Below are 14,492 nucleotides of genomic sequence, written 5' to 3' on the forward strand. Positions count from 1 at the left end.
TTACGCTGATGCCTGCCTCCTTTGATTGGGAACGAGCTTTGGCGATCGAGGTGGGATTTCAGAGCCAAAGGTTTATGTTATCACTGTGGTATTGATCAGTGGTTCAGCGGACTTCGCTCTCTCTGGGTGCCGTGTATTGATGTCGGAACCATCTTCTTCATTTGCCTTCTACATGCCTCATTGGCCTGTGAAGGCTTAAACATGGCTTGATCCTCCTACCCCTCCAGCAGGAATAATCTATCAGGTGCTCTATACAGGAATAACTTGCAAAATTTAATTGTTTTGATTTCAAGATGTGTGGCAACTTTCTCTGGAATTTCAGATTTTGCATATAGTGGCAAATCGTAGTTTAAACCCAAATTATGAAATGTTTTTTAACCTGAGAGATTGAAAGTCCATTCCACCAAAACTCTGACACCATGTGTACACCGGACGCGAGTGGTGCGACGTGGCAAAAGACAATAGAACCCATTATAATCAGTGTCTACAGTGGATGCGGTGCAACGGGAGCAACAATTCTCTGACAGTATTGATTCTTCATTCTATTTATGACGTACTGACACGAAGGACAAATGCTTCAGAACGGGTGCTTTACAGTGTAGACCGCTTTTAGCTGTTGCTACGCGAGCAACAACGGTCGCACCCAGTTTATAAAGACATTTTAAAGGTAATGAATTCATATGAATCAGATGGTTTAAAGGGACATAATTGTTTTTTTTATGACAAACAGACTTAATTTAGAGTTTCATTCACAGATAAACAATGATCTGTGGACCACATCACCTTTACCTTTTTGAACTGCCAAATTTTTAGGGGTATAGGTTTTTTTTAGTGGAGGTATAGAAATCTTAGTTTAATTAATATTGAGTGGACTAACCCTTTAGTTAGTTTGCATCCATAAAATTCCAAGTAAAAGGGAATTATTAATTGACAAGAAGTATCTCATTTATAACGTATTAAATCCACAGGATCACCCCCCCCCCCAAAAAAATAAAAAAATAAAAATAAAATAAAATAAATAATTTGTTATACAAATTTTTACTTGTGTTGACTTGGGACACATCCCGCTCTGTATTTTAGCTTATTTTTTCACATGTAAATAACATACTGCTAGCCATGGAACTATTATCTGCTGTGGTTTAGCAAAATACTACATACAAACTATATATATATGATCTGAATGTATCACATGAATAAAAGTGTGTTGTGCTCACATGTGCCTGGGCCTGAGCTCTTTCCTGCGGCATATCAAATATGGATGTAGACAGACAGATTTGTGTGTGTGGCAGAAGAAGTCAGGCATTATGAAATGTTTGGAGCAAACAACGCCTATTGTAATCCAGAGCATGAGTCAAGCAGACTGATCATCCAGAAAATGAAGAGGAAAAGAGGGAGATTGTGGACACCCCGAACACCTGCTCTGAATGTTTAAAATCAGCTGCACCCCTTCCCTATAAACTCTACAGACGTATGATGCTTTAAAGAGATGGTGCACACAACAGTGAATACTGTCATCATTTACTCACCCACATGTTGTTCCAATTCCAAACCTGTATGACTTGGGCCGTTTACACCTGGGGCCGTATTCACAAAACATCTTAAGGCTAAAAGTAGCTCCTAACTTGCCGATTTAGGAGAAACTCTTAAAAATAATGGCCGTGTCAGTCCTAATTTTAGGAGTCCTAAATTTTTGCTCTTAGAGTATTTCACAAAGCATTTTAGCGCTAAAACTAGCTCCTAAGTCTGTGAAACATTAGGAGTAGTCAAGAGGACTCCTAAGTCACTAAGAGCAAATCACAAACAGTCCTTATCCACCCAGAGACACTGTACACCACTGAGCCTTAGTTGCTGAACTTTTTCTTCATAAATGCAATACATTTTTATTTATTAATTTGAATCTACGATGAGACACGCACACACGCAAAAAAACTTTAACTAATAAATAAATATTGTCTGATTACCTGTGGCAATGGAGTTCACACTTACAAATGATTGAATAGAGTAAAAAATATATATGTAGTAAGCATATTTGGTGTGCTGTCCAAGGGGATCGAGGGCTCCGAGCTTGGAATTTAGCCCAAACACAAAGTTCTCCCCGTATCCCCAGTATTCCTCCTCTTGAGCTGATTAGAAAGACTGTTTGAATGTGTTTCTCCCAAACTTTGTTTATAAAAACATCATTTGTCGCTTGAATTCTGCATTCTCTTGAGATGCAGACACCCAAGAGGTGGACAATTAACTGAACATATAGCTACTAGTTTAATTAGTGACACTTAGCCTATTTTAAAACCTTCATGGCAACATTTTATTTTGACTATAACATTTTTGACACTTTTTATGACACTTTTTGACATTTTTATTAAAAAAAATATTTATTTGAATAGGGCAACATTTGTATTTTAAAACCTTTATTTGAATATGGAAACATGTCACCTCATTCTACAATATTTCTATGATTAAATCACTTACTCCTCCCCTGTCAGCCAATCACTCTGTGTATAGACCATAGCAACGAGGTCAACCCCGCCCTTACTCTTAGCTTAAGACTTCCGTCTATTTAGGAGAACTCTTAGTGGTAAGATAAAATGTTTTGTGAATACGGCCCCTGGTATTTAGATGCATTTTGGTCGATTGGATCACAAGTGGAAGACACTAAACACAGGTGTAAATGTGGTCTAAAACGTTTTGAGTTTGTCCAATTTCGACTACTTCCAGATGTAGTCAAAAACGTAGTGTAGACGGTCATGTGGTTGAATGTGTTCGAACAGCCACTAAAGACCGCCTACTCTCCTTCTACTGACCTAACACGTAAACATTATGGGAAGCATGCTAGATAGATGGGATTTAAAGGGTTAGTTCACCCAAAAATGAAAATAATGTCATTTATTACACACCCTTATGTCGTTCTACACCCATAAGACCTTCGTTTATCTTCTGAACACAAATGAAGATATTTTTGATAAAATCTGATGGCTTACTGAGGCCTCCATTGAGAGCAAAGCCACCGAAACTCTCAAGATCCAAAGGTACTAAAAACATATTTAAAACAGTTCATGTGAGTTCAGTGGTTCTACCTTAATACTATAAAGCGATGAGAATACTTTTTGTGCGCCACAAAAACAAAATGAGGACTTTTTTAACAATATCTCGTGATGGCCAATTTCAAAACGCTGCTTCATGAAGCTTCTGAGCTTCACAAATCTTTTGTTTCGAATCAGTGATTTGGATCTCCTATCAAACGGCTAAACTGCTGAAATCATGTGACTTTGGCACTCCGAACCAGTGATTCGATTCGTAAAGCTCCGAAGCAGTGTTTTGAAATCGCCCCTCACTAGATATTGTTTGTTGTTTTTTTTTTTTTTGTTTTTTTTTGTGCACAAAAAGTATTCTTGTTGCTTTATAATATTAAGGTAGAACCACTGAACTCACATTAACTGTTTTAAATATGTTTTTAGGACCTTTATGGATCTTGAGAGGTTCATTGACTTTGCTCTCAATGCAGGCCTTACTAAGCCATTGGATTTCATCAAAAGTATCTTCATTTGTGTTCCAAAGATGAATTGAAGGTCTTACAGGTGTAGAACGACATGAGGATTATTTTCATTTTTGGGTGGACTAACCCGTTAAATTTTGTCTGCTGAAGACCCAAGTTTGGGTTGATGATAAACTTATCAAGCACAATGTCCTCTCACCATTCCTGGTTTTTAACACGCACTCACCACATTTGGCGTGGTCTTGCGGCTGAAACGAAAGCTGCTCTCAGTATGTTTTGCCGTCGTCTCCGGGCGTGTTCATGTGTAAATTGCGTGAGCTTATATTGTTCATTAGGTCAAATGATCCGAAAAAACACATAGACCCTCCCCTTGAAGAAATCAGGACAGAAGTAGTTGAAAGTGGACGAAAGAAACATTAAAATACCAGGTGTAAACAGGTTTGTGTCTCTCTCATCTACTTGTGATCCGATCGACTAAAATGCATCTTAATACCAGGTGTAAACGGGGCCTTTCTTTTGTGGCATGAAAAATTTGATTTACTGAAGATGTGCTGGTCACTCCTTTCTGTGCAATGGGAACAAACTGAAGCTTTCAAGCTTAAATAAATACAATTTTATAAAGTGGTCCACAACTCATGCACACTTATTCAAAATCTGACAGACTGAAATTATTTATTGAAAATCTTCCCTTCCATTAAGCAGTTAAACCACGATCATTGATTCAGTAAGTCAACTCAAAAATAGAATAGTTTGATTCGTCAAATTCATTTTCAGAATTTTGTGAACCGAGTGATTCTTTGGAAATATCCAACAGTGAACTGAAGGTTTGATTCATTGAATCAAACCTCCCTATTTGCTAATAGGATTTTAATGAATAACAGGGTTTGGAATTTGCAGAAGGGGAAAAAGTGTGCAAATTTGCATAGACTAATATTTAACTATAGCGGTTGCCACTGGTTTTCCTTGAGTTGCATCAACTGTATACGTTAGTTTCTGTTTTGCCTCTGCCTCTATAAATAAACACCTTTCAGGCTGTCTTTCCCTTGCACTCAGCATAGTGCTGCTATGTTAGTTTTCTGTCAGGCAGGTCAGTCTGACAGTGGGAACCATAACACGGTATTCTGCTCATGTTTGCTTGAACAACAGAAACCTGAGTGATGTGCAAGGTTGTTAACTCCTCTCTGCCCATCACACTCTCACTTACAATTTGCACGCTGACCGTCATTTTCAGATGAACCAAGGCAGGACGGTATTCAGGGGGAATGTGCATCCTTCCTCTCTGAGAAACAAGAAAGAAGGAGAAATAAAGAGCGAAACACATTTCCATAGACACAATGACTGACAAGTCTGCTGATGCAGCCGGAGAACATGGCCGTCCTGCCAGTCTTGTCAGACAAAGAACAGGCCCAGCATGAGATGACTGAGGTGAAGGAGAGGGGGGAAAGAGCCATGAGACCTCTGTGAAGCGAAGAAGGGCTGAGTAAGGAAAATAGTCAAGATACCAGCTGTAGAATGAAGCAAACCACAATAGATTAATCGGACGGAGATGTGTTCTTTAGCGTTCACCTGTATTTTATTCATTATATATATATACACAACAGTACAATTGTGAAATATTACAATTTAAAATAACTGTTTTCCATTTTGGTAAATGTTATTTAATGCTTTTTTTTTTTTTCATACTGTACATTAAAAAGTTGACAAATGTTTCCATTTAAACCATTAAAAATATTTGTTGCCATTTAAAACATTTGAATTTAGTTAGTTTACACTGGATTGCTGTTCTTTGACGTTAAACATTAATTCTTAGTCGGTCATGGCGAGTTGTCATCTAGATTAAGAGAAAGTCATGTGTGCGGGTCTGAGAGCTTGAAGTGGGTTAGTGCTCACCCCTGCTTGGTCTACTCATCCTCAGCGGTCAGTGCCATGTGATCACAGCTGACTTCCCCCATGCCTTTGATATGGTGCGATTTGGGATTATGATCTGCTTAAGAGCTTTTATTACAAATGGCCCCATGAACTCATTGGACAGACAGACATCTTTCAGCATTGACAGTGAAGGTTGTTGAAGCAATTTCAACTAAGCTCTCTGTGTTGAGACCACCTTGGCGTGAAATGGAGTTTGGGAATGGCCATAAACCCAATTGTTTTCCTCTAATGTTATGGAAACAGCCAGCAGTCGCTCAGAATTGACAGATCCAGTTTTTACCCTGAGGGATACTAGCTTGAATGGCTAATATTACTCTGTATAAATAGTGCAATTTTAAAAAGAAAATTCCCATCTACTGATTTTTGGTAGTAGCAATAATTATCAATATTTTGTTTAGAGCCTGGTCTGAAAACCAGAATAGTTATGTTGGAAGCACACCAAAGAGGAAAAGGGTCAACAGGTTGACTGAATTATCTTAGAAGGCATGTCCATTGATGTGGATTTAGGTGTTTCCAGAACAGAAAATGCAGACTGGTAAACTGCTGATAGAAGCATTGTTGGGCATTTGTGCAATATCTGACCACTCTCTTTCTCACGTATCATAGGATGTGTTGTGGCACTGGTTTCCCAATGGCCTCACAGCCTCGGCTAACAGACAGGCCACATTTCCGATCAATTAAACGTTTAGTTTCACAAGTGTTGTTGTGTGGTCTGTCTACGGTTGGCAGCTTGTGTGAACTACACTGCAGCTTGCATTTTTGTTTTTTTGCCAGTCAGCATAAGGATAAGATATTACTCATCCCCAGAGAGCCAAACCATGTATTCGCCATCAGCCTTTTGTGTGAATTATAATCTGTGTTTCAGTTCGTAAGGTTTCTACGTATTGTGCAATGTTGAGCAGGGGGTATATGTAGAAATTTACTTAACTTGACAAAATGTGTTTATTTGGAACAAACAACGCTTGAGTCATGCAGATTGAGTATATTGTATTAAACTGTGTATGGTAACTAATAATGTAATATAATAATATAACATAACATTAAAAGCTGTTTTTTTGCCTAACAAATAAGTTTTCAGTTCTGAAACTTACAGGATATTCTTATAGTATGATGACCTCTTATATTTCAAAAGCTCAAGGAAAATTAGATTTCTCAGTTTATGACCCCTTTAACTATTAAGAACAGGGTATGTGTTGTCAAGAAAGAGTCTCATTTCTGTGGAACACTACTGCTAATGTGACGGTTGATTCTTGTCTGAGTTTGAAATCTTGCTGTCTGTCAGTAGTTCTCAATGGAGCGTTAATAGCAGAAAACATTTATATACACAGTGCTGGTTTTGTCCTTTGAGCAATGTCATCTCTAAAGATATCACTCCCTTTTCACCGTTTTATCATAACAGCTTTCTGATGGACAGAGATTGGTGATTGTGAGTAGGCTTTTGATATTTAGGGTCATAAACTCAACCAGGTGGTGTTTGGTTGAAGAATGGCAATGAAATGGCCTGTCCTTTCTGTCTGCATTGACTCTTTTATTTACAGTTTCTTTATTTAGGTGTTAGATTGAGTGTTGGATTTGAATCTCACACTTGGTTGGGTGCTGGTCATGAGAGATAGTACACAGCAACAGTTGTGTGATGGAGGACACCAGGGGTTTTTGTGTTTTGTGTGAGCTGAGAAGCAATTAACTTGCTGCTGGAAACATTGTGCTGTTTATTAAAGTCAACATGGAATCACAGTTTATTTACTTGATACACGTTCCTGTTGTTATTGTGAATGATCAGTGCGCATTATATAAAAAAATTATTTAACTCTCCTTTCTGTGTGATGTCAAGTCCTCATTTTTTTTTTTTCTTCAACCCCTCCTCTTCTAACACATTTTTTACATGAAGTCCATGCCCCCATCTGCAGTTAGTTCGCGATGGATAAAATTAAGTGCCTGCCTTTTTGATTAATACTTTTCACAGTAGATACAGCACATTGCGTAAAATGAGTTACGAAAAATGTCACAAATACCTCAATTATGCTCTCAAAGTTTTATTTCTCTGTGTGTTTGTACTTTTGCTGACCATAAACTCTGTTCTCTTTAGGACCCTGCTGGAATATTTGAGCTGGTGGAGCTAGTGGGCAATGGCACGTATGGTCAGGTGTACAAGGTAAGAAGCTTTCATTGTATTTTTCCATAACATATTTTTTTTTTTCTCCTTGGCTGCTTTTTGAGCTAAGGAATCCAAAAACAAAGGGAATGTGATTGTCTGTCTGGGGTTAAATATCTATCTATATTACCATTTCAGTCATATCTGACTTTTGGTGATTCCATGGCTATTTCTTGCAAGAGGTCTTTCCCCAACCCTCCCCATTACATGGCATGGAAACGTGCAAACTCCACACAGAAAGGACTCCTGGCTCAGTTGGGGCTCGAACTGGGGACCTTCTTGCTGTGAGGCTGGGGTTGACACTTTTTAAAAAAAAAAAACAACAACAACAACAAATAAACAAAACATTTATTTAATCATTTAATGATCCACAATTCTTTCCAAACCCATGTGATTGTGGTTTCAGGAGTCAACCTATGACATTTAAGAAGACTTATATAGTGTTCAAGTCATGTGGAATAATGTTTCCCTTATGCATGGGGTCCAGTGAGGCTACACCAGTTCCACCCTGTGTGACATGGTCACCACTGACTTTGGAAGAGAGCTGCATCAACATTCTGCTTAATGTCTCATTTTTGGTTCCACGAAAGAATGTCGTTCAGGGTGAGGTTGATTTTTGGGTGAACTCTTCCTGTAGAACTGAGCTAGGGATATCCTGATAGTATTAAACAGTTCAGTCAGATCAGGTCTTTGCACAGTCCACCAGAACAGCATGTGACCACAAATCTGCTCCATGCTGCGGAACCATGACATATTCTGGGGAGGAGTAGACAAGAACGACGAGAGGGGTGGCCATGAGATTGGATGGGGAAGCAGTGGAGGAAGAGATATGAGATCTGGCTCTGTGCCTTGGTTAGCAGATAGAGCCTAAAAGAAGTTCTTCAGTGGGTGGACTGTGATAAGAGAGTGTCTGATGTACATGTGTCTCTCTTTGCCATGAAGCTGCCGACACACACACGTTTCAGATTTGTGGAGCAAGTCGATCTGTGCTCAGACGAGGAAGTGAATCTCTTTCGCTCTGCTTCTTTCTGGTCACTTAGTGAGTCTCTTCTGTCGTTCCAGTTTGCCTTTCACATCTCAGACATGCAGAGCAGGCCTGAGTGAACAGGTGTGCGAGGATGAACCTGGGTTGGTGTACTATAAACGCCTCATCCAATTCAGCTACAACTTTCTGCACCATCATTAATATCCCTTGCTCTGGATCCATACGGCACAGGGAATTATTTTACCCTGGCTGTTAAAGAGTAATAGACAAGGCCAAGTGGAAGTAAAGGTCATTCTGTCCTTATGTTTATGGCGATAACTGCAAAAGGCCATTGGCCCATCTAGTTACAGTAGGGTTTGAAAGTAAGAATGGCATGATGATTTGGACCTGTTCATGGATCCATCACTTACCCAATTGACCCAGTGCAGCATTTATGCCATTGATTAATTTGCATTAGCGTAGAGTTGCTCTTGAACAGGGATGTCCAATCTTGCTTCTGGAGGGCCAACATCTTCACCTGCTTGGATGTTTCTACTAATCCTAAAGACCTTGATTAGGTTCAGGTGTGTTTAATTTGGGCTGGAGCTAAACTCTGGCCCTGTCCCATATGGCACACTTCATGTGCACTTTCGGTCTTTTGGACTCACAATGGCCGCTGCGTGCACGTGTCCGTTAAGTCCACATTACCGTAGGGTGTACCATTCGTTAGGGTTCCATTTGGGACAGGGCCTCTCTAAGATGGTGGTGACTCTCCAGGAGCTGGATTTTTACAACCCCTCCTCTTGAGGGAACAAAAGAACTGTGATTATACAAACAAGGAGTCATGCTAAGTCCGTTTGAACACCTTTCTAATTTTATTTCATTTCGAGTACTAAGTTTTTTTTTGTTGTTGGAAGCACATGGATCCTGCAAAGTTCAACTCAGAGCCTTATCAAATACAGCTGAACCAGCTAATCAAGGTTTTGGAAATAACAGATAAGTGTTGGAGCAGGATTGGAACTGGAGCAGTGTTGGCTACCCCTGTTGTAAAGAAATCTTAATGTTTAACATATGTTTAGATTAGGGGTAGCAAACCCTGTTCCTGAAGGGCTGCGCTTCTGCGGAGTTTAGATTCAACCCTAATCAAACAGGCCTGATCACGCTAATCAAGAGGTTCAGTATTACTTGAGATTAACAGGCAGGTGTATCACAGCAAGGTTGGAATTCTTCAGAATTCTTCAGTTTCGCCTCAGGGCAGGTGAAGTTGTTGCCAGGGCAGGTAAACATTTAATAAAAGGCTGTGGGCTCAGAAAACCTGGGGGTAACATGTATCGTCCTATTGTTTTGAGATTGTATGCTGCATAAGAAAGTGAAGGACGGCCATTTCAGCTGTCCACGGCCAGTCGATTCAAGATCTGCCTGTTGAGACACTTCAAACCGCCAGTGAGCACCTTTCTTCATCTCATTCATAATAGAGCAGCAGCAGTTCTTTGAAATACATGTCTGCAGACGTATCCCTGAGGTCTGACTGTCACCACCTTTCCTACACTGAGGCTGAATTTTGGTGTGGGTCACTAATTCTATTGTCACATCCAATTTATAATGACTCCATCTCTTTTTCCCTTGCTCCAACTCTGTCTGTCTGTCTCTTTATCTGAGACCCACAAATATCCTGGTCGCTCATGTGGTTGGTCAGACAGGAACTGATATGAATGTGAATGGCATGCTTCTTAGCATTTGGTAGCTGATACTATGCCTCCTTTTTTCTCTTAGTTCAAGCCCACCTGGGGCTTGTACCATGATGGTAGTTGAACAAACTCAGGATTAAAGGATTAGTTTTGAGTTGACAAAACCAAACCACTCCAATCCACCTTTCTTGGTACCATCATCAACTTTCTCTGTCAACTCAGGCTTTGATCCTGAGTTTGTGGAGCGCATGCACATGAATGCGTGACATCAGTGGCAAACAACCAATCACATGCCTTGCAACAGAGAGAAACTGTGATTCACTTCTCGTGAGAGAGCCAGCGCAATTCAAAACTCTTTTGCTGAAGGTTAAGAGATTGAAGAAAATTAAGAATTTAAATGCATTTACACTAATGGAAAATACTTGTCCATGAAAGAGGACAAATAAAAGAAATGATCTTTCTCTATCAGTGCAAGTGAAACTTGTGGAGTTATTTTATATAGCTGCTTAATAATATATAGCGATATAGACTCAAACATACAAGGTCACATGTAGTTATTTTTAAAGAGCTATCTTTTGATTCTACAGCGTATTTATATTACATATGATCTGCATATATTAATATTAATTTAAACTAAATGCTTAATAATAACTGTTAAACTAAAATTGCTTGTGTGTAATGGATGAATAATAATAATATAGATCATATAATAATTATATAAATCATAAAATAAGTCAAATTATCATTAAAGCCAGACAATTTCATCTTGAAATATTTGTTTTAACTATATAGTGACCTTTAATTTGGAGGAAGTGAAACTGGAGGTGTGACTTTACTGCACTGTCACTATCACTTTTCTCACATCTGTTTGGTCCAGTTTCGGTTTGAGATCTCTTATCCAGAACATAACCTGTCCCGCAGCAGGTTAGCTGTGGAGCTTAAGTTACTATGGTGATGAACACCGCTAAAAGCCAAGTCACTGTCATGGTACCTAAAACCCAGGATTGGCGCAAACTAATCTGAAACTTATTTGGCTAGCCAGCGAATCTGGCTTCATGGTACAGGCCCCAGGACAGCAGTAGTTGGTGATCTCAAAAAAAAAAAAACGAATAGCAATTCATCATTATGAGTAAGGCTAACTGCACTCAAAAAAATGAATTGTTGGATTTACTTAAAAAATAAGTGTCAAGTGGTTCCACGCAACAATATTGAGTAATTTGTACAAAAAACTATTTAGTTAAATGAACAAAAGAAATTCAAGTAAAGCTGACAATATTTCTTTGAGTAAATACAAATCATTTGAATGTCACGGTTACATAATGTTTATATGTGCAGTTTACTTAATAATGTTATGTTGATTACATAAGGTAAACACTTTTTTTTTTTTTTTTTTTTTGAATAATCATTTAAATAAAAAGGATACAACATATCAGAATGCAGCCCCTCACCCCAAAATGCACTCAAAAAATAACTAATTGAACAAACTCAATTGAATTGAGAGCAGGAATTTCATCCTATAAACATGCGTATATGAGTGCGCACAGCCTAAACACAGGCGACACTCTTCTGCATGATGGTAACCACAAAATTCAAAAACATTACAGAAACTACTCTAAATGTCCAACATAACTGAACGTTAAACACTAACATAAACTAACAACATCTTTCCCTTTACTGAAAAACACATAAAATAACACTTTAATCCCTAAATTTACTCTCCTAATGCAGTCCCTTGCAAAGCATGCTGGGAACTACGGATCCACTGCACAGTTAGTTGTCAACAATAATGTGTGCGTTTTACACAGCAATGTTAAGTTGACTGAACAAACACTTACTAAGTAAAGCTGACAATACTCAATTTTAGTAGAAACAACGCAGTTAAATTACGTTCATGTAGTTACATACGTTTTTTAATTAATGTGAACAAGGGTGGTTTGAGTGAAACTAACAACAGTGAAAGTTCATTTTTGAGTGCGAGTTAAAATATGTGGAGAAATGTATTAAATTATTTTTGTTTTTAAAGTCCCCTCTTATTCCAGTGCAGTCAGGCTAACTTTGCATGAATAATTTGTCCAAAACATATCAAGGTAAGAGATCTAGGGTTGTCTGTCTTATTCCGTGACTTTACTGGGTGATCACAAGCACCCTCATACCCTTTTGCATATCTCTCAACAGGGCTGTCTACACAGGCCTGCCGCTCTGTCCAAAATAGGACACAAAAGAGGGGATTAGGGCCCCACTTGGCATAGGTCCCTTGAAGGAGAATTAAGGTTTAGTTGATCTTGTGGAGTTTGTTTGCATTAAGATTTTCAGCTCTTTTTGGGACAGTACTACTTTTGTTGCAGGAGAAGATGCACTTTAGACAAAAAGAGATGTGGCCACTTCTGAAAATGCATCAGTAACTGCTGGGGCTCATCTGAGAGCAGAATCCTGGTGCTCTCAATTTATTTTGGATGACATTGACCTATTTTTGGCTCTGCTGCTGGATAAAAATATCTCTATCTAAATGTCTTCTTGTGCAGTAGAGAGACACCTTGTCTGAGCAGAGGCACCTGCTCTAAAGACCTGTGTTGAAAAGCTCTCAACTCGTCCCTCTCAAGCCCTTTCTTTTTTCCTTTTCTATTGTTCATTTCTATCTTTTTTTTTTGTCACAATATGTGACAATCAGATTAATGCCGGCATGTTGAATATGTTTGTGTTGTTTTTGTCTAATATCTCTAAATCTTATTCGAAGGAAAGTGCGTTTTTAAAAAAAAACGGAAAAAAAAACAATTTTTTTTTTTTTTTGTTGTTGTTGAGATGGACTTTCATTGAATTTTTGATTTGAGATGATTTGGATCTTGTTGACTGTCTTGTGTCTTTCGCAGAGAATTAGGAAAATGTCAGCAGTCATTTGTACTAAACCAAGCATCAACACGTCATGCTATGTCGCTTGACAATCTCATTTACATCTGTTTGTGGGCAGTCTAGATAAAATTCCAGCCTTAAAATATTTTTCTTTAGTAGACCATTATAATGCAGTTTTACAACTCCTCTTTCCCCATGCACATAAGAGCCTTTGAAACAGGTCAGAATTATGCCCGTTGAAGCTGAAATAAATCGCATCACATCGCATTGACTCATGAGATGAAATCATTTCAAAGCTCAATGGCACCGCTCATGCAGTCATGATCCTGGGTGGAGCGACATTACCAGAACTGAATGCATTTGCCTTGTTGGTGTGTTATGCTGTGTTATGTTACTGATTGTGACTCAGCTCAGATTCTTACTGAGCTTGTATGTCTCGGTTGGTTTCGGGTCTGTAGGGTGATGTCTGCTGTAAAGTCACTCAAAGACTTTAGTCCTGATTCCACAACAGTGACGGCATGCCAAATTATGGTGTACCCTTTGTTAAATAATTAGATCAGTTTATCCAAAGACCGAAACCAATGTATTCTCTGTTTATGTTCTGATTCAGCCAGTGAAATTTCGCAATTTTCGACAGCAATTTAGATTACCACAGCAACACAATCTTTATTCAAAAAGCGAAATATTAGAAATTTCAGTCACATTTTGTCATCCCAATAAGGAAACTGTAAGCAAATATAGAAATGCAATAAAACTGACATTAAATTTTTTTACTTTTTAATGTGTTTTTTTTTTTTTTTTTTTTTTTTTTTTTAGTCGTAAGAGGAGATCCTACATTTTATTGTATGAATCCAATTTCAATGTGACTTTACATGGGTTCTTCAGGTGTATTGTATGTCTATTAGGCTTAAACTTTAAGTGGAAAATTAAATTGTTATTCAATTATTTTTTGACAATTAAGTGTCTGGCAAAATTACAATTGTAAGTAATACTGATTTGATGCTTTCAGAGTTTGACCATGAATCAGGCCTGTAAATGGCAATTACCTCTACAGTTTTTCCCTCTAGCCTAAGCCCAACCTTGTGTTCAACATCCTAGTTAAAAATCAGTTAAAAGCTGCTGACAGGCTTTCAGTATTTAACTTTCATTAGCAATCACCCACAGGTCACTTGATCTCACCATGCTTGGTTAACATCTGTGTACAGTGTCTCAGCTAATGAATATGAGTCTGCCAAAGCTTGTTTCACAATGGCACATGTTTCAATTAGATCAGCATTATCTACTCTTTCACTATAATGCACAAGCAGTCATATGATTTTGTAAATCTGTTGGAGCAGTAATATTTTGACTCAACACTAATGTTTCTGAAACCAGACCTGCTCTGGCATGATTCTTGATGAATCATAGATGAAGCAAACA

General features: G+C 38.4%; 1 protein-coding gene across 7 annotated transcripts in view; it reads left to right on the forward strand.

The window, feature by feature from the left end:
• Window positions 1-14,492, forward strand: part of tnika (TRAF2 and NCK interacting kinase a) — a 100,826-nt gene that overhangs the window by 5,821 nt on the left and 80,513 nt on the right. For all 7 annotated transcript variants that reach the window (XM_048162750.1, XM_048162751.1, XM_048162753.1 and 4 more), the window contains exon 2: window positions 7,509-7,574. In XM_048162750.1, coding sequence (XP_048018707.1) covers window positions 7,509-7,574 — 66 coding nt within the window. The remainder of the gene's footprint in view (window positions 1-7,508; window positions 7,575-14,492) is intronic.

Source organism: Megalobrama amblycephala, linkage group LG17 (assembly GCF_018812025.1).
Source record: "Megalobrama amblycephala isolate DHTTF-2021 linkage group LG17, ASM1881202v1, whole genome shotgun sequence".
Taxonomy (NCBI): domain Eukaryota; kingdom Metazoa; phylum Chordata; class Actinopteri; order Cypriniformes; family Xenocyprididae; genus Megalobrama; species Megalobrama amblycephala.